Below are 23,019 nucleotides of genomic sequence, written 5' to 3'. Positions count from 1 at the left end.
CAACACAACCCACTTGACCCTGTAGCCCTGAGAACAGCTTTAAGAAAGAATGTTGTTCCCCTCCCTGTGTCCATGTGTTCTCATGGGGGGAGAGCATCAGGGAAAAGAGCTAATGCCTGCTGGGCTTAATACCTAGGTGATGGGTTGATAGGTGCAGCAAACCACATGACACACGTTTACCTATGCAGCAAACCTGCACATCCTGCACATGTCCCCCAGAACTTAAAAAATTAATATTTTTTTAAATAAAGAAAGAATGGATTGCTCAGCTCAGAGACTGCAGCCAGCTCCACTCCAACAGACAGCCCCTACTCCAGCCACATCACTTACCTTCCAGCAAATGCAGCTGCTTGTTCCTACCTCAGAGCCTTTGCCAGAGCTGTCCTCCCTTCCAGAAAGCCTGTCCTCAGGAATCTCTCTGCAAAGCCATGTCCCCTCCCTCCAGATGTAGCCCCAGCACCTCCTCTGTCCCCTCCACCTTCCAGCCTCCCTGATGGATCTTGGCCCTGATGACACCAGCTTGTAGCCGCTTGGAAATTAAAAAAAGGAACCTCTTTCTGTACTGCATTTATTTGCTCTTGTTGACAAGGCAATTTTTAAAGCGTCTCTCAGTCTATTCTCATTTATCCATTTATTTACTCAACAAATGTTTATTGGACACCAAGTGGGAGCCAGACCCTGTCACACACACTGCCTGCCCTCACGCCTGTCACCTCCCTCCTCTGCGGAGGGCAGCCACTGAGAAGGGAATGATGTAGGAATCTCACTGCAGCTGCGCTGGGTCCAGGAGCTCTGCCTTTGTCTCAGGATGTCTTCCCAGCCGACAACCTTGCAAGGTAAGTAAGGGTCTCTCCCATCATCACAGATTCTACCCAGAGATGAGGACTGTGGTTTCAGAACCATCCTGAGTTCCCTACTGGGTGGCAGCAGGGCTCAGTGGACAGCACATAGGCTCTGGAGTCAGACAGACCTGCTTCAAATCCCAGCTCTGCCACCTCCAAGCTGAGGAACTTGGACAAGGTCACTTCCCAATTGGGCCTCAGTTTCTCCTTTGTGAAACAGCACTGGGGCCTCCCAAATCATCAGTTTACTTTCGGCTTGGGGTCGCAGCCGAGGGGAGGCTCCAGCCTACAAGCACATGGGGGAGTGAGGACAGTTTGCAGAGAGCAGGAGCCTGAAGCTGACTTTTCAGTCCTATTTATTTAGAGATGGAGTCTCGCTCTGTTGCCCAAGCTGGAGTGCAGTGGCACGATCTCAGCTCACTGCAACCTCCACTTCCCAGGTTCAAGCAATCCTCCTGCCTCAACCTCCCAAGTAGCTAGGATTACAGGTGCATGCCACCATGCCTGGCTAATTTTCATATTTTTAGTAGAGCCGGGGTTTCACCATATTTGTAAGGCTGGTCTCAAACTCCTGACCTCAGATGATCCACTTGCCTCCGCCCCCCAAAGTGCTGGGATTACAGACATGAGCCACCATGCCCAGCCTTCAGTCCCCTTTATGCTGACTGCGGGGCAAGTCACCTCTGTTGTCCCACCTTTGATGTGAGAAAGTTGGACCAGGGCTCTCCAAGGCCTATCTCAGCTCTGAGCAGCTCTGATTACTGGAAAAGCAAGCCCGCTGCCCAGAAACAGGGGAAGCCCAGGCTCTGCCCTGAAACACTTATGCTTCACGTCTCCTCTAGGCTCTCAGGCAGTAGCGTGTTAGTCCGTTTTGTGTTGCTGCAAAGGAATACCTGAGGCTGAGTAATTCATAACGAAAAGAGGTTTATTTGGTTCACAGTTCTGCAGGGTGTACAAGCACAGCATCAGCATCTGCTCAGCTTCTGGTGAGGCCTCAGGAAGCTTCCAATCATGGCAGAAGGTGAAATGGATGCAGGTGTGTCACGTGGCGAGAGACAGAGCAAAGAGAGAGGTAGGAGGTGCCAGGCTCTTTTTTACACAATCAGATCTCTAGTGATCGAATAGGAAAAGAACTCACCCATTAACACCAAGCCATTCAGGAGGGATCAACCCCCGTGATTCAGACACCTCCCACTAGGTCCCCCTGCAACACTGGAGGTCACATTTCAACATGAGATTTGGAGGGGACAGAACATCCAAGCATATCAGTGATGGAAATGGAAACACGGCACCTCCGAAGGTGGAGAATAAAATAAGCAGCCTTCACCCATTGCCAGCTAGACAGATTTGACTAAAACCATGTGAAAAACAGCCCTGCCTCCTTCCAGCACAGTGCCCAGAGCCAGAGTGCAGAGCTGGGACATGATCTTGCATGATGGAACCGGGGAAATCAGAACTCAGAATGCAGACCACAGAAAAGAATCACGCTCCTGCAGTGTGGAGGGATAAAATAATGGGGTTACACCTGGGGGACACAGCTTAAGCTCCTCTCTCTCCAAACCAGAACTGTTCACTCTGTCACTTCTTCCTGGTTCTTGGTGACTGCTGATGAGGGGAGCGACTGAACTGGCATTATCTGGAATGTTCCAATCAAAGGAAGTCCTTCTAGGATTCTTATCTCCATCTTTCTTGTCTTAAATCCTACAATTCACTTAATCTCCATGTTGTTCCATCCCACTGGAAATTTCTGGCCACTTTACCACTTCATTCCCTTTCTAGTGCTTAGAGCTCTGCCTGTCTATAGACCTATGCATTGTAGTCGTCAGCCCCAGAGCCCTTGCACCCGGTGGAATCTGCTTCCACTGCCTTTTCCCCACCTTGTCTCCCGGCCAAGTTCCTCAACTCAGCTCTAAGATCCTTTCCCCAAAGCCCTAGTTCTTTCCTCCTTGTTTCCACAGCGCCATCCGTCATGGCTCATTATGATTTGCTCTGATGTTGTCCCCCCAGCTAGACTGTGAGTTTCTGGAGGGCTGGGAGTGGGCCTGATAAGGCAGAGGGGAGGGTTCAACTGCAGATCTGAGGCTCAGCCTGACAGTTGGGTGAGTTTGAGCCTCTTGGAACCTCGGTGTTCCCACCTGCAAAGTGGGAACGATCACTTCTACCCAGTGGAATGTATATTAGTCCAGGAAATGAACACTAGCTTCTGCAACCAACAAACCCTGAAATCTCAGTGGCTTAACCCAATACCAGTTTATTGTCACAATTGCTGGTGAACTGGGTGGCCCTGGTCCATCTGGGACATGTGGCCTCCAAGATCACCATGGCAGGGAGAGAGAGGAGGAGGCAACACACTGGTTCTTTACTTCCTAGATTCAGAAGCAGCTGGGCACTTCTGCTTGCCCTTCCTAGGCAGTAATTTAACCACATGCCACCCTTGCAACTTCAGGGAAGACTGTAGAATATAGTTTTATTGGGTGCCCAAGAAAAGGAAACTCAACCAGGGCTTAGTGAACACATAGCCTGTCTCCACCACAGATTTGTTATACAGATGAAATCACAAGGAACGTGACGTTCCTAGCTGAGTGCCCCTCACATAGTAAATGCTCAACAAAGCTGCTAATTCTCCATATGTTTCTTCATCCCCAGGCTCAGGCTCTAAGGAATCTGACCTCTAACTGAGGTGGTGTGAATGCTAGGAGCTGCCCTCCAGTCCCAGGCCCAGGCTTACCTGGCTGTCTCACCCTGCAGCCTCCCCTCCCTCCTCCAACTCTCTCCAGCCCTGGCTGGGGCAGCTCTCACCACCTTTTGCACCTGGGTGGCTGTCTCTTTTTGGAGCATTGATTTGCAATCGGCCAGCGCAGCTCTAATGGGTCTGCAAGGCCCCTGGCTGTGCTGTATTAACTCCATTTAGAGGCTCAGGGTTGTGGAACACAAACCTGCCCTGCCTCTCTGGAGCCAGCACAGGCTCTGGAGTCTCTGGGAGAGGCAAGAGTCAGATCAGTTCTGAGAGCTGCATGCCGGGGCTCCATACCCAGCAATGCCCACTCTTACACCCTCCCACAGCCTCTCTCTGCTGGCTTGGGCAGAGAGCTGGGAGCCACAGCCACACTCAGCCAGGCTCTCAGCTCATCTGGGGCACCCCTCCCCACTGAGGGTAGACAGTAGAGGGTCTGGCTTCTCTCCCTGTTGGGGGTCTCTTGAAAAGAGCACAGGACACAGGGGCCTAAAGGACAGTGTGGTCCTCACTGCACCTTAAGTCATTCCATCATCACTACAGTTTAGATCAAAGTAGGTCTTATTGGGCCCATTTTACAGATAAAGAAATTGAGGCTTGCAGATTGCAAAGCAATGTTTTCTAAACACATTTGGCCAGACAACCTACCCACTTTTTTTTTTTTTTGCATGGGGTAAACCCAAAGCACCCACTTCAAAGCATGCCAGTCATGGTGACCAATTTCTTACCCACAGCAGATCCAACACATGCTTCCCAGTGTGTTCCCTCCTTTGGCTCAGGGGTTCTGAACCAGGACCTCAAAGGCCTGGAGCCTTCCATCATTGCATGTGAAATATTACCTGAATGGGCATCTTTTCAGCAAGGGTCCATCATTTCCAGTAGATCCTCAGAGGGGTCTGGGACCTGGCATAAGTGAAGAGCCCTTGCCCCAGCTTGAGCCCCTGTAGACAAGGCCCAGTTTTGATCTGGGGTTTTGCAAAAGTGACCTGAATGGCAGAGATTCAGGGAAGAGCTCCATGAGAGTGGGTGAAATGGCCCATGTTACAGCAGAGACGAGGGGACAGTAAATGGATGAGCTTGGCTGGAGCAGAACGGGTGTTTGGAAACAGTGACAAACGAGGCTGGGGCATCGAGGGGACCTCAGAGAATGGGCCAAGGCATTCAGATTTGATTGGAGAGACCACGGGGAGCCACTGGCCATCCTGGAGCCAGCAAGTGGCAGCTTGGGAGTCAGGTTTGCAGGAAAGGCCAGCAGGAGTGTAGAGGAGTAATGTGCTGTGAGGAAGGGGCTCTATAGGCAACTGGATCCAGGGAGATTCCTGCTGCTTTAGGGGCACAAGCAGGGCTGGTGACTGTCAGGAGTATTGCAAAGGACGCCCTGGGAAGACAGCCCAGCTGGGAGCAAGGTCCTTGGAGCTGAAGGCTCCTGGTTTGAATCCCAGGTCAGCTGTTTCCTAACTGCAACTTCAGGCAAGTAACTTATCCTGTCCTCTGTGCCTGGGTTTCTTCCTTATAAAACAAGGATAACTGTGACTGCTTGGTGGTTGTGAACATTCACTGAAATGAGAGAAAATGCACCTGAAGAAGCCCTTAGCTAACAGCAAGGCACACTCATCAGCACTCAACAACAGTGGGGTCTATTATGACCTCTCAATCCATCCTGTAAACACTTACCAAATCCCTGCTAGGCACCAGGTGCCCTCCTGGCCATCCTAGCATGTTTGCTGACCATAACCCAATGAGATGGATGGCATCATGCCTACTTGACAGATAAGGAAACTGAGGCACAGAGAAGTTTTTTTTCATAATCAGTAGTGACATCTGTTAGGTTTGCTCCAGAAGCTCAAATGTTAAGAGGTCAGTGACAAAGGTGTGACCTCTCTCTGACCCAGGGTGAGAGAAAACGTGCTCTTGATGATGTTCAAGGTCATACAAGTGATTGATTCTTGGGATTGTGGGTGAATGGGTTGCTGATCCAGGCACTGACAGCATCTCACAAACTAACATGCCCAAGAATCACAGGGGATGGGATGCATGTGAAGATTCTGACCTTTTGAGGCTGGGGCGGGTATCAAGACCCTGCATGCTAACCGGCTCCTAAGTGATGCTTCTTTTTTCTTTTCTTTTTTTTTTCTTTTTTTTTTTTTTTGAGACACAGTCTCGCTGTGTCACCCAGGCTGGAATGCAATAATGGCACAATCTCAGCTCACTGCAACCTCCACCTCCCGGGTTCAAGTGATTCTCCTGCCACAGCCTCCTGAGCAGCTGGGATTACGGGCATAGGCCACTATGTTCAGCTAATTTTTGTATTAGTAGAGATGAGGTTTCAGTATGTTGGCCAGGGTGGTCTCAAACTCCTGACCTCAAGTGATCTGCCTGCCTCGGCTTCCCAAAGTGCTGGCATTACAGGCATGAGCCACCATGCCTGGCCAGTGATGCTTTTTTGAGTAGCAAGGATTTCCAAAGAATGGATTTGGGGTCCACACACTTGACTCTGAACAAGAGACTGAGCCTCAATTTCCTCATCTGTAGAATGGGTACATCTTATCAATCTTGCAGGGCTGCTGTGAAGATTAAAGGAGATGATGTCTGCAGCCTTAGCTCTTAGTAAATACTGGCCAGCATTTACTATTAGTAAATATCAGTAAATAGTAATTAGTAAATTAGTAAATACCAACTAGTAAATAGTAATTAATAAATAGTAAATTAGTAATTAGTAAATAGTATTAGTAATTAGTAAATACTGGCCCATATTTACTAATAGTAAATTAGTATTACCAATTACTAGTGCTAATTTACTATTACTAATTACTAAATAACAAGCTAATTATTAGAAAATACTGGCCAGTATTTATTAGTTACTATTAGTATTAGTGAATACTAATATTGGGGTATGGCAAAGGAGGAGAGAGAAGAATAATACTAAAACAATTTAGTAACACTAATTTGCTATTAGTAAATACTGGCCCGCATTTACTAATATTAGTAATTAGTAATTATTATTATTCATATTTATGTTACTATTACTATTGGCTCTGAGTGCTCTGTGAAAGTCTGTCTCGGTATACAGTGAGACAGAAGGTCATTCCCACATGTTCAAACCTCAGGATGCTCCCTTTGCTCTGCAACTCCTTCCACCCCAGGAGAAAAAAAAATCAGGATGCATTCCGCCATCTCAAACAGCACCCATGAATCGTTTCACATTCAATTTCCCCATCAAATTCAAAGGCACGAAGCTCATGCTATTATTCCATTTCCTAATGATCTGTGTGGTGGCAATCGTAAGTAGGACATTTCTTCATGCCCTTGGCACTCCCAAATCTTTGAAACTCCATTTCTAGGCCAGACCCCCTTCCTGGCAGCTGCAGTATGCCTCTCCCCCTCCAAAATCCTGACACCACCTGCCCCTGGTTTCTGCTTATCCAGAACATAAAGGAGCAAGAGTAACGTGTCTCTCTGGGGAACAACACTGGTTCTCCCTTGGATTCCAAGGAGGTGAACTTCGGCAGCAGGCAGCAGGGCAAGTTGGATGGAAGTAGGTTCCAAGGTCAAAGAGAAAACTGTGTGAGCACCCCCTGCATGCCATTCACAGGCTGCGAGCTTGGGCGAGGAGGTCACCTTGCCTCCAGGAAGCCTCAGTGTCCTCTTCCGTAAGATGGGGATGATAGCCACACAGGATGGCAGAATCAAAGTGTCTGGTCAAGTGCTGTGCCCTTAATAACCGTGACAGCTATTTGTTGAGGCTGTGTGAATGGATGGCGTGATGAGATGCCCTGGAATGAGCTGCTATCCAGTCTCAGCAGGCAGTATTCCTCATGGACAGTCCACTGCTGTACCGGTTTGGCCTCACCTTTGCAGCCTCAGAATCCTGACTGAGTTAACATCATCAGAGTAGCTACTCCTGCACCAGCATCTCCCTAGACAGAACAAAACAGGGGCCTGGGGGAGGCAGAGGCGGAGAGCTATTCAATACATTCACCACCATGTAATGCATGGGACTGACCTAACTGAATAAGGCAGGGTGTGGAGGACCCTTGCAATGCCAAGCATCGGCTTCTAGTTCATAAGTAGTGGGGAGGTCTGAAGGGGTCCTGGGGGAGTGCCAGCCAGCCTGCTGGGGTTGGGGCAGTGCCTATTTACCAACTGGAATGGAAACTTTTCAGCATTTTTACAACCAGTATGGATGGTGCACCACACCCTAGCTGGGGCTGCAGAACTGGGATGTGAACAAACCCCAAGACACATCCAGGAGAGTTTATCAAGAGAGGCCCCCTGTGTGAGTGATAAAGACTACACCTAATCCCAGCACTTTGGGAGGCCAAGACGGGTGGATCACTTGAGGCCAGGAGTTCAAGACCAGCCTGGCCAACATGATGAAACCCCATCTCTACTAAAATTGCTGAGTGTGGTGGCACCTGCCTGTAATCCCAGCTACTTGGGAGGCTGAGGCAGGAGAATCACTTGAACCCAGGAGGCAGAGGTTGCAATGAGCCCAGATCATGCAACTGCACTCCAGCCTGGGCAACAGAGCAAGACTCTGTCTCAAAAAAAAAAAAAAAAAATGTCTATGCCACATACTTACTGAGCACCTTTTGGATGAGTAGGAATTCATCTTTTACCTCTTCCTCCAACACCCAGACCCAGCCAGGTGCCCTGTATTCTAGTCACAGCTAGACTGGACTCTCTCTCTCTCTCTGTCTCTCTCTCTCTCTGTCTCTCTCTCTCTCTCTCTTTCTCGGCCTCAGTCTCCCCATTGGTCAAACCAGAATCCAGTTATCACTGAACCCTCCTGGACTCAAAAGGTGAGATGTGTGGGTATGCGTGTGGGTGTGGATATGTACTTGTACTTGTGTACACGTGCACATTGGTGCATGTGTGTATATGTGTGTAAAAGGCCACCCACCTCTCTCTCTGACATCTATACCCCTCAGGACCTACCTCTCCTCTCCCCAGGTGCTCACACCCATGTCCTCTCAGCCTCTTGCCCTCCACTCAAGGCCTTACCTGACATACCTACCTAGAGTCTGACCTCACCTTGGAAAACACAGCCCCTTAGAACAAGCTGACCGGCGAGGGGACTGGCACGATGGAACACAAAGCTAATCACACAGAGATGGGCCTCTTTATTTGCATGGCACGCATTTGTCTCTGACTGTTTTATCCACCCCCTGAGCCAACCGAGGAGTTCTCAATTTATCCTGCCCGCACAGAGAGACCAGATTGGCGGCAGGCACGCACATTCACAGAAGCCCAATATAGACTTCCAATTATCTTTTAATTTCACTCCTGTCTTTATTTGTTCATTTCACTTTTCTAAACAGGGACTTAAAAAAAAAAAAAAAGCTGTAATTTATGGAGTCTGAAGTCAACTAGCAGGAGCGTCATGTTCACCTGCTGGATGGAATGAGACCTCAGGGTAGAGCTGCCCTGCAAGGAAGACGTCTGCCTGTCAGGGGCCACAAAGTTCCTGTTCTTGTCTGTTCTTCTGTCTCTCTGTATTAACTATATTTTCATCTCTCTCTCTCCTTTTTTTTTTTGTTTTTTTTGTTTTTTTTGAGACAAGGTCTTGCTCTGTTGCCCAGGCAAAAGTATGATGGTGCAATCAAGGCTTACTGCAGCCTTGATCTCCTGGGCTCAAGTGATCCTCCCGCCTCAGCCTCCTGAGTAGCTGGCACTACAGGCATATGCCACTGTGCTCGGCTAATTTTTTAAATGTTTTTATAGAGATGGGGTCTCACTCTGTTGCACAGGCTGGTCTTGAACTCCTGGGCTCAAGCGATCCTCCCACCTCAGCATCCCAAAGTACTTGGATTACAGGCATGAGCCACCAGACCCAGCCTATTTTCCTATTTTCTATATCCTTCATGTTTCACATCTAGGGCCTCTCTGACCAGGAGAGACTGCCCCTCCCAGGGTGAGCTAGTTCCTAGAAATAGCAAGTGGCTTACCCGAGAATGTATCTCTCACATGCAAACCAATCAATCCAGAGCGCATATCCCCCAACCACCTCCTTCATCAGATTCCCAAGGCCTCTCATACTCTGGGCCAGTATTCCCCATCTCTAATCACCCCAGGCCCAGGTACCAGACAACTAAAGACAGCCAGCCCTGAGCCTGCTGAAAGTATTCCAACTAGCCAATCTGAATCCGGCTTACCCTGCCTCTCTCTCTTCTTCCTGCAAAAACCATCATAAAGCCTCACTCACTCACGCTTCTGCCTCACTCCCTCTTGCCTTGATTGACCCAGTGCTTCCCAACATGGTCCTGCCTGGTGCCCCCTTCTCTTGGGACCAGTGAGTAAAAAACCACCTTTCAGTGGCAGTCACCTCCTGATCTGTGGGCCTCGCCAGACCTGAATAATAACGCAACCTACATTTTTACACACTGTCAGATGACTGTGTTCACCGAGAACTAGAATGCAGGGCAGACAGTAGGAAGCCTCATTTAATGAAGGCATCTTCTATGCTCAGCTGTTTCACAGGCATTACTTCTGCCCTCAAACAAGGGAAGGTCACAGGAAGTGCCAAGCCAGGGATCAAATCAGGGACATCTGGCCCCGCCCCTCACCCTGCACCCAGCCCCAAGCTCCAACCTGGAGGTCTCCAGGCTTTGTTGTTCTCACGTTTCCCCGTGCTATTTCCGCCATTCCCAACACATCAAATGCCATCTCCACACCATCCCCTCCTAGCCTGGTGCGGGGACTCCTGTTCCAAACTCCCACGGAAGTTCTCCCAAACCAGCATCCGCACCCCCACCATCTCCCTGCCTGGTGGCTCCTAGACCACAGTCTTCATGGGCACAGGAGCCAAGGCGGTCTCCTTAACCTATGACATCCCAACACATGGCCTGGTACATGGTAGGCATCTTGTAAATGTTTTTTGAATCAATAAATCAATCAGTCTGTGCCTCTTCCTTTCTTTATCAATACCCAATTCCAAACACTTCTTTCTGGAATCCTTTTTCCTGACCTCTATTCTGATAAACCACCTCATTCATCTCTCCTTTGTGATGTATGGCAGCTTGATCATATCTCAGGCTTATGCCCTGTCTTCTGGACCAGGGACATAATACGTTCCCCCGGGGCTTGGACTGTCTTCTGCTCGCAGTGATCCTCCCACCTCCCCACACCCCAAGGCTGGTTCCGGCACATCCAGTGCCTAGGAGCTTTTCAAATGGAAATGCTGATTGTTTGACTTGAAGAGTTTAAGCTGGAGCCACAGAGAGAGGGCTCTGGGAAACAACGGAGCATTTATCAGGTGGGAAGCAGCAGTGAGAGGGGCTGAGACCCTTCTAACTTGGTGGCATCTGAGAGGACAATGCGAGGTCACATCTCACCAAGGGGGCATTTCATATGTCTCCCCTTCTCCAAGGGTGAAGACATATGACATATGACAGCCACCAGTAGGACAGGCTGAGGACACCTGACTTCCTAAGAGGTCACATCTGCTGGATGAAGTCAGGTCTGTAAAACTCTGGACTCTGCAAACAAGGTTTTGAGGCCCCATTTACAAGACAGTTGACATAATCTTAGAGGTCCAGTTACCCCTGCTATCAAATGGGAATAACAATCATGTCTCTCCCCAAATGGGCTGTGAGCATGAGATGGGATGAGCTTCATACCCCTACCAATGGAATGGTAGCCTGGCCCCTCATCAGCCTCAACAAAGCATTTTTCACCCCTGGAAAAATCATTTGTATTGCCCCGAATACCTCATTATCTAGGTTCTAGATGAAGACAATGGGCTGTGCAGCAAGAAACATTATAAATCAGGATTTGTCACTCTCAGTCCATTGGCATTGTCTCTCTTAGCCCCAATTTCCTGATCTGTAAAATGGGGACAATGACAATAACTACCTCTCCAGATTACTGGGAAAATTAAATAAGTTTACTTATAGAAAGCACCCAGGACTTCATTCCCATTCTGTTACCCACCTTGAGTATGTAACCAAGAGGAACTGATTATGTAACTTGAAAGGAATTGCTCACCCACCACCCAAGAATGAACAGGAATTTTCAGCAGACAAGTAGAAAAGCTAACTTATTTTTAATTCCTAGACTCACTGAAAGCTCCCAAGATGATTGTTAAAAATGGAGGTTTCCTGGGACCCACCGAGCCCACTGAATCAGGACATCTAGAAGGTAGAGCTTAGAAATTTGCATCCCTGCCTTGGCGTGGTGGCTGACATCTGTAATCCCAGCACTTTGGGATGCCAAGGCGGGTGGATCACCTGAGGTCAGGAGTTTGAAACCAGCCTGACTAACATGGTAAAACCCCATCTCCGCTGAAAATACAAAAATTAGCTGGGCGTGGTGGTGTGCACCTGTAGTCCCAGCTACTTGGGAGGCTGAGACAGGAGAATTGCTTGAACCTGGGAGACAGAGGCTACAGCAAGCCAAGATCGTGCCACTGCACTCTAGCCTGGGCGACAGAGTGAGACTTTTGTCTCAAAACAAACAAACAAACAAAAAACAACAACAACAACAACAACAAAAACCAGCCTGGTCAACATGGTGAAATCTCGTCTCTACTAAAAATACAAAAATTAGCTGGGAGTGGTAGTGCATGCCTGTAATCCCACCTACACGTGAGCTGAGGCAGGAGAATCATTTGAACCCTGGAGGCAGAGGTTGCAGTAAGCCAAGATGGTGCCATTGCACTCCAGCCTGGGCGACACTCTGTCTCTAAAAAGAAAGAGAAAAAGAAAGAAAGGGAGAAAGGGAGAGAGAGAGAGTAAGTTAAAAAGGAGGGAAGGAAGGTAAGAAGGAAGGAAGGAAGGAAGGAAGGAAGGAAGGAAGGAAGGAAGGAAGGGAAGGAAAGCTGCATCTCTAACAAGCACCCCTCGTGATCCTTGTGCACACTGCATTGATAGGCACTCTTTTGACCAGGATGGAAAGAAAGGGAATTCAGGGGACCCCTCTTGACAGTCACCAGTGGGACAGGCTGAGGACATCTGACTTCCTAAGAGGTCACATCTGCTGGATGAAGTCAGGTCTGTAAAACTCTGGACTCTGCAAACAAGGCTTTCAGTCCCCATTTACAAGCCAGCTGACATAATATTGGAGGTCCAGTTACCTCTGCTGTCAAATGGGGATAACAATCGTGTCTCTCCCCAAAGCAGCTGTGAGCATGAGATGAGATGAAATGAGCTTCATCCCAAGAGTCCACCCCAATCCACTCAGTGTAAAGACAATCCCTGTTGGCTACTGTCCCAAATCATGCAGAGCCCCACATAGGTTTAGGGTCCACAGCTGAGCCAGCTACAGCCTGTCCTCAAGGACTTGGAATGCAGCAGGAGACCAAATCTTGCACACAATGCACTTTATGATAAGGCAGCTGTGGCCAAGGCTAAAAGTGGAGCATCAGAGAACAAGAAACCCAAAGGAAGAAAAGGTGATCTTGGACGGATGAAGGCACCAGGAAAGAAGACCCAGACACAGCCTTTCACCCAACTCTGATGGGACAGAGGGATGCCCACCAGCCTTCCCTGCCAAGAAGTCACCCTGAGCCCAGTTTGCTAGGCAGTGATCAGGAGATGAATTTGGAAGAGTAAACCGAAGCTGGTACATAGAGGGTTGTGAACGTTGGCATAAGGAGTTAGGATTGGCTCCTAGAGTCACAGCCTTCAAAGCCAAATTCCTTCCACGTGTGTGCTTCCTGTGGCCCACAGAGTGGTTTTCAGTTTCATTTTTGAATCAGATGCCAAGATTTTAAAATTGAGATTGATGATGTCACTACCGGGATTCTAAGCTTCCCTGAAACAGTGGGAGGGTGAGGCAATGCTGTGCCACCTGGCCTGATGCCATCGGCTGGGGTGGGGCAGACAGGGGTCCTCACTTGTTCACTTTACCTGCCCAGCCCCCATAGGCAGCAAGAGTTTGAGACCCCTGCACAGGACCTTGGGGACTCTTTGAGGACCTTGGTGAGGAAAAGGGTAGAATTAGTTCTGTGCTTTGGAAGGTCCTCTGATGACACTTGATACTAGCGATGTTGGTGCCAATGATAAGAAAGAGGAAGAGGAGGAAGAAGGGGAGAATAGTTCATATTTAGTAAGCTTTCATGATGGGGCGCTCTGCCCCAGTGTTTATTTCTAGTAGCCCATTTAGTTCTCACCACAACCTGATGAGGTACGTATGGTGTCATCCTCCTTTTTCAGATGAAGCAAAGAGTGGTGAGATCTCTTGCCTAAGGTCATATAGTTGGTAAGTAGCAGAGCCAGGTAGTCTGGGTCCAGGACCCACAGCACCGGTGATGGGGGAGGGAAGATGGTGAGGGGGGTCTCGGAGATGCGAGTCTTCCCTCAGTCTTTCACCATAGGAGATTGTCTGGTTTTAAAAGAGAAGATGCGTCCACATCTAACCCTGATCTAAGCACTAATGCAATGTCTTTCCCCACTGTTCTCAGAAAGGCTGTTTTCTCTTAATAAACTTGTCAGGCAGGGAAGGAGGGCAGAGGCACTCAAGGGCTGGGTCAGGTGGCTTGGCTGCATGCCCTGGCTCCAGACTCCACTGCCACGTTCCTGTCCCCTGCTTGGCCAGCATAAAGCTGACCCCACTGCGAGGACCAGCAGACCTCATAAGAATGACCCCATCCACGCCTACTGGAGCTCCACCTGTCCATGAGTCAACACACCCAAGCCTCCGAGCCCAGTGGATTTGCAAAAGAGAAAATAAAGCACACACATAAAGAATAACCAACCCCGTGCATTTCCTGGCATCGGGTGACTGTTTGGTTAAGAGCTTCCTCCTTCTTTGTATGCCCACTGGATACTCCTAACATCCCCTAGCTGCTGGCCACAGAGCTGGCTCAGGTGGCCTATCACAACCTCAGCCCCTGGGCAGGCCCCCCACCCCCACCACCAGGGAAGCATCAAAGGAGGCCAGCCACTGGCATCTGCCAGCTCTGGGCCCCAGCGGCCACCCTCTGCAGCTCAAAGTCACCTTTGCTCTGACTCCTCTCCTCGGCTGACCAGCCAAAGCCAGCCCAGAACTCCCTCCCCTCCGCTCAGCAGGACCCAGGAACTGGTCCCTACTGGGCAATTATTAATCAGATTCTTGGCATTCCTCAGCTCCAGGCTGGCTGGAGAAGCATGTTCCCCAGAGGAGCAGAGGCCCAGGACTGGCATTTGGATATGCAGCTGACGGGCAAGGTGGTGCTGTCGGCTGCTGCCCTACTCCTGGTGACTGTGGCCTACAGGCTGTACAAGTCAAGGCCTGCCCCAGCCCAGAGGTGGGGTGGGAATGCCCAGGCGGAAGCCAAGGAGGAAGCAGAGGGCTCAGGGCAGCCTGCTGTACAGGAGGCTTCTCCCGGGGCTCTGCAGAGGCGGCCAAGACGCCGGAGGAGCAGCAAGGGATCTGAAGCACCACAGGGCTGCAGCTGGGAGAATCCAAGAGGCCCCTGTGTCCTGGTCACGGGGGCCACTTCCACAGACAGGAAGCCCCAGAGAAAAGGCTCAGGTGAGGAGCGGGACGGGCAGGGCTCGGACTCTGAGCAGGTGCCTCCTAGCTGCTGCGGCCAGGAAGCCAGAACAGCTGTTGGCGGTAACCCTGACCCTCCCCATCTCCCCCGCTTGGGCAGTGAACCGCACAGCTCCCCAGCTGGACTCATTGCAGCAGCCGATGGCACCTGTGCCGGTGGTGAGCCTGCTCCATGGCAGGACGGCAAACCCCGTGAGCATCCAGGGCTAGGACAACTGGAACCTCCCCACTGCCACCACGTGGCTCCCTTGCAAGGCAGCAGTGACATGAACCAGAGCTGGGTCTTCACCCGTGTGATAGGGGTCAGCAGAGAAGAGCCTGGGGCTCTCCAGGCTGCCTCCGATGTTGGCCTGACCCTGCATCAGCAGGAGGGAGCCCCCAACGCCTCCTATACCTTCTCGTCCATAGCCCGGGTCCGAATGGAGAATTTCGTACAGAAGGTGGAGGGGGTTGAGCCCAGGCTCAAGGGCAAGGTGTACGATTACTACGTGGAATCTACGTCTCAGGCCATCTTCCAGGGCAGGCTGGCTCCCAGGACAGCAGCCCTGACTGAGGTTCCATCTCCTAGGCCACCGCCAGGGTCCCTGGGAACAGGGGCAGCCTCGGAAGGCCAAGCCGGTGACACAAAGAGTGCAGCCGAAAGAGCCGCCTCCCCACAGCCAGGGCCGTCGCCCACCAACCCAGGTTTTAGCCGGAAGGAGAGTCTCCTGCAGATAGCGGAGAACCCAGAGTTGCAGCTGCAGCCAGATGGCTTCCGGCTCCCCGCTCCACCCTGCCCAGACTCGGGCGCCCTGCCGGACTCAGGCAGAAGCAGCCGGGAGCCCCATGTGCACCTGGTGGCCGGGACTAATTTCTTCCATGTACCGCTCACCCCTGCTTCAGCCCCACAGGTCCGCCTGGATCTGGGCAATTGCTATGAGGTGCTGACCTTGGCCAAGAGGCACAACCTGGAGGCCCTGAAGGAGGCGGCCTACAAGGTGATGAGCGAAAACTACCTCCAGGTGCTGCGCAGCCCGGACATCTACGGGTGCCTGAGCGGGGCAGAGCGCGAGCTGATCTTGCAGCGCCGGCTCCAGGGCCGCCAGTACCTGGTGGTGGCTGACGTGTGCCCCAGGGAAGACTCGGGCGGCCTCTGTTGCTATGACGATGAACAGGATGTCTGGCGCCCGCTGGCTCGCCTGCCCCTCGAGGCCGTGTCCCGGGGCTGTGCCATCTGCAGTCTTTTCAATTATCTCTTTGTGGTGTCCGGCTGCCAGGGCCCCGGGCACCAGCCCTCCAGCCGCGTCTTCTGCTACAACCGCTTACGAGGATCTGGAGCGAGGTGTGCCCGCTGAACCAGGCCCGACCGCACTGCCGGCTGGTGGCCCTGGACGGGCACCTGTACGCCATCGGCGGAGAGTGTCTGAACTCTGTGGAGCGTTATGACCCCCGCCTGGACCGCTGGGACTTTGCCCCGCCGCTCCCCAGTGACACGTTCGCCCTGGCGCACACGGCCACGGCGTGTGCCAAGGAGATCTTTGTCACCGGCGGCTCGCTGCGCTTCCTGCTGCTCCGCTTCTCGGCGCAGGAGCAGCGATGGTGGGCCTGCCCCACCGGGGGCAGCAAAGACCGCACGGCCGAGATGGTGGCGGTCAATGGCTTTCTCTACCGCTTTGACCTCAACCGCAGCTTGGGTATCGCCGTGTACCGCTGCAGCGCCAGCACCCGGCTCTGGTACGAGTGTGCCACGTACCGGACGCCTTACCCGGATGCCTTCCAGTGCACGGTGGTGGACAACCTCATCTACTGCGTGGGACGCCGGAGCACCCTCTGCTTCCTAGCAGACTCTGTCTCACCCAGGTTTGTGCCCAAGGAGCTACAGAGCTTCCCGGCCCCACAGGGCACCCTCCTGCCCACTGTCCTGACCTTGCCCACCCCTGATTTGCCTCAGACCAGGGTCTAGCAGTCCCTCAACTGAGCTCCTCATGCAAAGCTGGGGGCCACGGGGCTCCACCGCCAGCCATCTCTGTAGACCATTTCTAGGCAATCACCAGGCAACCCAGGAAAGTGGCCATCAAGAAGTGAATTCCAGTCCTTTCTCCTCCCCTGGCTGGGGAGAGAGGGATCTTAGATGAGTCTTACCCTTCGTGGGCTGCAGAGGCCCCACTGCAGAAAAGAGGACTAGGAGCCTGTGTTCCAAGGCAGAAGGCATTCATGTCTTCAGGGATGACCACCCTGGCTTCAACTCTGAATTCTTGGGGGGATACACCAGGACCCAAGCAAAGCTTAGGGGGCATAGCCTTATTGCAATCACAATTCTAGGAGCCAGTTGACCCCAGCAGCCCCTCCCTGGTTGCCCTGGAGAGGGGTTGACTCTCTGAGCCATCAATGCACGTTGGTAAACATCAGCCACTGGGCCCCACCTCCACAGTTCCCAGAAGCACGGGGACACACAGGTGGGAAAGATGGAGGCAGGTGACTTGGACAGGACTAGGAAGGAGCCCAGGGAGCCCCAGGGGGCCTGGCCAGAGGGAGTGGTGGTTTGAAAAGTAGAACAGCTGAAGCTGGGGCCAGCCTAGGAGATTCTTGCTCGCCAGAAAATGTACCAAAGCCCACCTTACTTTTCTCCTTATTGGAAGAAAGAGAAGCACCCATTGTACGAAGCTATCTTCTGGTGAAGGTCTGCTGAGGATACACGGAGGTCTCAGCAAAGGGAAGAAACTGTGTGATCCAAGCGCCACCCTGCTCCTTGGCCCTGCCCATGTTTACTGACCATTGTACTCATTCCCAGATCTGTAGCCATCTTCCAGTCTGGAAGCTGGGACAGCCACCACCAGTCAGCACTTCAGGGTGACAGCATAATTGCCCTCCTTGTGCCAGGTACCGTCACCTGGTTTACCTCATTCACATTTTCAGGTCCATGACCAAGTCGAGGAACTAGAAGATTCTAGTGAAGCATCCAGAGACTGGATCTCCTTTCACATCGGGTTTGATAAACTCCGAATGAAGAAGACCCCCAGCCTCAGGAAGGCACCTGTCCTTCCAGGAGGGAAGGGAGAGAGCCTGACCCAGTGTATTGCCACAGCCCTTTTTCCACCTCTGAGGGAGAAAGTGAAAGATGGGAAGGCAGTGATGCTCTTGGTCCCAGCCAGAAGCCAGGGGAGATGGGAGGTACACCAGAGCAGAGCCTGACAAGGAAGAAAATAAGGATGCTTTGGACCTCAGTGTCCTTGTCTTGAAAATGGGAAGGACAATCCATGTCCGTATCTGCCCTGGGAATAAATGAGAGCCCCCAAGAGAAAGCGCCTCCCAGTTTCCCAGGTGGTCCCAACTAGAGCCTGTGTCCACTGATGCTGTTGGGGTCCAGGCTGTGGGTCTTGTTGGAAGAAGCAGGACTGGAACAAAAGATGAAAAAGAGGTTGGCATGGATGTAAGAGGAGAACTTGCACTGGACCACCAAAGGCCACCATCCCTAGTCTGGGCTCGGGCACCAGGCTCTGCCAATGGCAGCTCAGAGGCCACAGGGTGCCATTGCCCACGCCCCTCCCCACTTCCTTGGCCTGGCCCTCGAAAGATGAAGCAGCTGAATTTATTCCTAAATCAGAGACCAGGAAGGGAAAGTCAGCTAGGGCCATGGCTGCCTTCTGGGGAGAGTGACCCCCGTCCACAGGCAAGGTCACGTTCAAGCTCAGTGTCAACACTAGCCATGAACCTCCAAGGGACCTGTAGGCTGGGGGAGAATGGCTTCAGTGACAAGACTCAAAGGAGGCACTAGAATTGTGCTGCTGGACTGGGGGAAGGACTTGCTTGAGAGGAGAACCCTACATAGGAGCTAGGGGAAGGTGGACCCAGATCTAACCTTCAACCCCTAGTGAAGGGCCAGGCAGAGGACGAGGCAACACCCAAGCTAGGTAAAGTTCTGGAAAGGTTCCAAGCCCAGGAGGAACAAGGACCACTCTGGAAAAACATTCCGAAGCCCATTGCATGCCTGTGTTAGAGACTAGGGGAGTGATTCCAGGGATAAGACGGACAAATGTGTTCCAGGCCCCAACCCATGGTGGGTGTGGTCTTTGTAATGAGAGGGGGTTGCTGAGATTGGGGCCTGGGCTGGGAAGAGAAGTACACAGTCCATCTGATCCACCTGTCTTTTGGTTCCATTGGCAAAATCATTCATCAGTCATCATATCTTCTCCTGGCAAGCCCTCACAATGGCTTCATAAGTGTTGCAACACAGTGTCCCAGGCTGTCACTACCTGTGGATTAGAGCCGATGTGCTGGCCTGGGGCTCTAGAGCTGGGCTTCAGGAAGAATGTGGTCAGGGCCATCAGGGTGGAACAAGGTAGCTCAAGACCTTGGAAAGACCCCCTGAGGGCACAATGGTCCTTGCAGTTTAAGACGACACTTTAAAAATAAATTCTCTCCTAATGATGGCTTGAGTCCTGTAACTCAATGGGCGCATCAGCAGAACCTGTAGCATCTTATTTGGAATTGACATTCTCTATTGTAATTTTGTTCCTGTTTATTTTTAAGTTTTCTTTTTGTTTCACTGGAAAGGAAAGATGATGTTCAGTTTTAAACATTAAAATTATACAAGTTGCTTTGTTACAATAAAACTAAATATGTACACACACCAAAAAAAAATGGTCAGGATGTGTTCTTTCACTCCTGAAATAAACATTTACAGAATATTTGGGCTGGGCAGTGTTCTGGGTGCTGGAGATGCAGCAGATCCCTGCCTTAATGGAGCTCACATTCTAGCAAAGGAAAATGGACACTTTTAAAAAGAAATACATTGAATCTAGTACCTAGGCTGCATATACACTAAGGAGAAAACCAAGGCAGGGACATGGGATGGTGAGTGCCGGAGGAAAGGGGTTGATCTTTTAAATCATGTGATCAGGCCTCCCTGATAGGATGACATTTGAACAGGGACCTGAATGGAAATCTGGGAGATGCATAGACCAGGACTGGCTCAGGGAACCAGAAGGGTGGCCTTCCTGCCAGAAGGACTTTGCTGTGCCCACCAGGGAGAGCAGGGCTGCTTCCAAGGAGCACCATCTTGGGGGTAGGAAGAAGGACAGGGGCCCAGCTATTCTGGTTTAGCCTTTGGTGTAAGGGAAAAATCTCAATTACACCTACATTTACAACATATAGGAGCGAGAGCTAGTGTCCTTACCAAATGTTGCAGACCGTATACTAAAGTGTGCAGCTGAGATGACTTCATGGGGCCAGAGTCTCAGATTTCTACTTGACTTTACTTAATAGCCTGGGGTCTGTTGGCCTCCTGCCCTTAGCCTCAGAGTGACATCTGTGTCACTTGGCTTCTTGCTTTTCCAATAGGAATTCTTTCTTCTTCAGAAAAACAAACCAAAAAAATTAAATTTGGGTCGCTTTCCACTTTAAACCAACCATGCCCATTACAGAAGAAAAAAAAAAATAGAGAAAAGGTATTAAAAATCTCCCCAATTTTGCCACTCAAAGACACCCCCTACTGTGCTGTGTGTCCCTCTGGTCTTTTTCTTCTGTGCAAAGTTTTTGTTTGGCTTGATTTTTGCCTAGGTGTGATTATGCTAAATATACAATTCAGTTTCTTCCTTTTTTCACTTAGCATTTTATAATAAGCATTTTCCCGTGTTATTACAAATCCTGGGTAAACATCATTTCAATAGTTGCACAATATTCCATGGAGTGAATGTACCAAGGTTTATTTAAACATCTCCCCTCCTGTTGGGCCTGTCTGTAGATTTTTGTTTTCTGTTGGGTTCTCTTTCTATCATAAATAAAACGTCCTTTGTTTTCTTATTCCTCCCTATCTGGGGCCTTCATCAATATTTACAAGAGAATGCCAGTCTAGGTCCCATTTGCAATAGTAGAGTTGTTGAAACAATCATAGAAGCCACAGCATTTGCCTAGGGCTGGGGCCTGGCACCTCTGACTATAGGACAGAGCTGTCCTTGGAAGCGCACGGGGAGAGAGGCAAAGCTGGCTGGAGGGGCCATCCAGGGGCACCACGTTCACTGGGCCCCTGCTCTCCTCTGCATGCTTTTATATGCATCTCCTCACTGATCCTCACAACAACCCTATTTTATGGGTGAGAAAGCTGAGGCTCAGAGAATTTAACGAAATTTGCCTTCATGGCAAAATCCAAAGACCTTCTGTTTTCATTAAAAGTGCTTGAATCCAAGGCCAGGCAGAGTAGCTCATGTCTGTAATCCCAACACTTTGGGAATCGAGGTAGGAGCATCAGTTGAGGTCAGGAGTTCAAGACCAGCCTGACCAATATGGTGAAACCCCGTCTCTACTAAAAATACAAAAATTAGTTGGGCATGGTGGTGCATGCCTGTAATCCCAGCTACTCAAGATACTGAGGCAAGAGAATCACTTGAACCCGGGAGGCGGACGTTGTAGTGAGCCAAGGTCGAGCCGCTGTGCTCCAGCTTGGGTGACAAAGTGAGACTCTGTCTAAAAAAAAAAGTGCTTGAATCCAGCCTTACTGCCTTGCATGCTATACTCTCTCCACTCCTCTGAGGCAGTGGAGGCCAGGACCCAGCATCAGCCTTGCCTCCAACCCTGTCTCCACTCACACCAATCAACTGTGCTCCATCTTTGAACTTTGAACTTGAAGGACATTTTCTTAAATTCTCTGATCTTCAATACCTGCATCTGTAAAATGGGTTTGCCACTGCCAGCCTCAAGAGGATATTGTGAGAACTAACAAAATAATACAGGGAAAGCTCCCGGCCGGGAACTGCTCTAAAGTACATCTGGTACTACTTGCAGTCCATGCCTGTAATCCCAGCACTTTAGGAGGCCCAGGTAGGAGGATTGCTTGAGCCCAGGAGTTGAAGACCAGCCCGGGCAATGTGGCAAAATCCCATCTCTCAAAAGATACAAAAATTAGCCAGGCGTGATGGTGTGTGTCTGTGGTCCCAACTACTTGCGAGGCTGAAGTGGGAGGATCACTTGAGCCTGGGAAGCAAAGGTTGCCTTGAGCTGAGATCATGCCACTGCACTCGAGCCTGGGTGGCAGAGTGAGACCCTGTCTCAAAAAAATATATAAAAATAAAAGTAAAATAGAAATAAACATTTGTTAAAGTAGGTCTTTGAAGAACAGTCGTCTCCTGCAGCGGGGCTGCCCTAAGCCAGCTCAGAGGAGGTTTTCTTTTACCTCCCCCACCAGCTCCTGCTCTCTTTTGTCCTGGCCCTGGAGGAGGAAGGTGGAGAATTAAGCTGCAGCAGCGTCTTCGTGTCTCAGAAGGTCTGGGGCAGGCGATGCTTAACATAAAAGTTACTCATATTTTAGACTATCCAGGTTTTGAGACTGTGAGCCTCTACTCTGCTCTTCCAGGGTAGTTCAGGATTGACTGACTGGCTGATTTGAGTTTCCTCAGGCTGAAAGCATTAAGCAATTTCCAGTCAGTCAGGGCTACGGAGCTTCAGAAGCTGCTCAGAGGCCCCTGGGAACCCTGAAAAGGTGCGAAATGGAGGGGGCTCCCTTCTTTCACAGATTGGGAGGAATCACCATTTGGGGGAACTAGGAGTATGCTGGGCTGTGTCTGAGCCGCAAATACTTACAGGCCACAGAGAGAGGCAGCCAGCACTTCCCATCTTTGTAATCCTTACTGGAAAGGGCCTTGTGGCCCTAAGGTGCCTTTCAGATCCCCCTGAAGCTGTGGCTTCAGCCAGGAGCAGCCCCTTGGCTGGGGCAGAAGGTGGAGGATGAAACATAAAGGGAGGAGGTACCTTCAGGGAGCGAGAAGAAAGGATAGCCTGGAGGAAAGTCTCCACAAACAGCTCTGAGCCTAGAGTTTTTTGAAAAGTGAGATATGGGTAAAAAAAACCAAAAATGAAAAAGCGATCAAATTTGTGTTGCCTTTTTGTGTGCAGGGAGGAGACGCAAATTTTATACCATAATAAACAGAGTCCCTCTCACCAGGCTCTGTGCAAATACTTCACTGTCATTCCCTCACTCTTCCCTCACTACATCAC

At 50.7% G+C, this 23,019-nt stretch overlaps 1 protein-coding gene across 1 annotated transcript; it reads left to right on the top strand.

Moving 5' to 3' along the window:
• The first annotated feature begins 14,533 nt into the window (after positions 1 to 14,533).
• KLHDC7A (kelch domain containing 7A) lies at positions 14,534 to 19,657 on the top strand. Its single transcript, XM_033228094.1, is given in 2 exon segments — positions 14,534 to 16,344; positions 16,347 to 19,657. Coding segments are annotated over 2 exon segments (2,328 nt in total). The 5' UTR covers positions 14,534 to 14,663; the 3' UTR covers positions 16,994 to 19,657.
• Positions 19,658 to 23,019: the final 3,362 nt, after the last annotated feature.

The sequence above is a fragment of the Trachypithecus francoisi genome, unplaced genomic scaffold (genome assembly GCF_009764315.1).
Source record: "Trachypithecus francoisi isolate TF-2019V2 unplaced genomic scaffold, Tfra_2.0 Lachesis_group12, whole genome shotgun sequence".
NCBI lineage: Eukaryota > Metazoa > Chordata > Mammalia > Primates > Cercopithecidae > Trachypithecus > Trachypithecus francoisi.
Note: the sequence above shows the minus strand (reverse complement) of the source record. Positions and strands in the feature narration are given on the sequence as shown.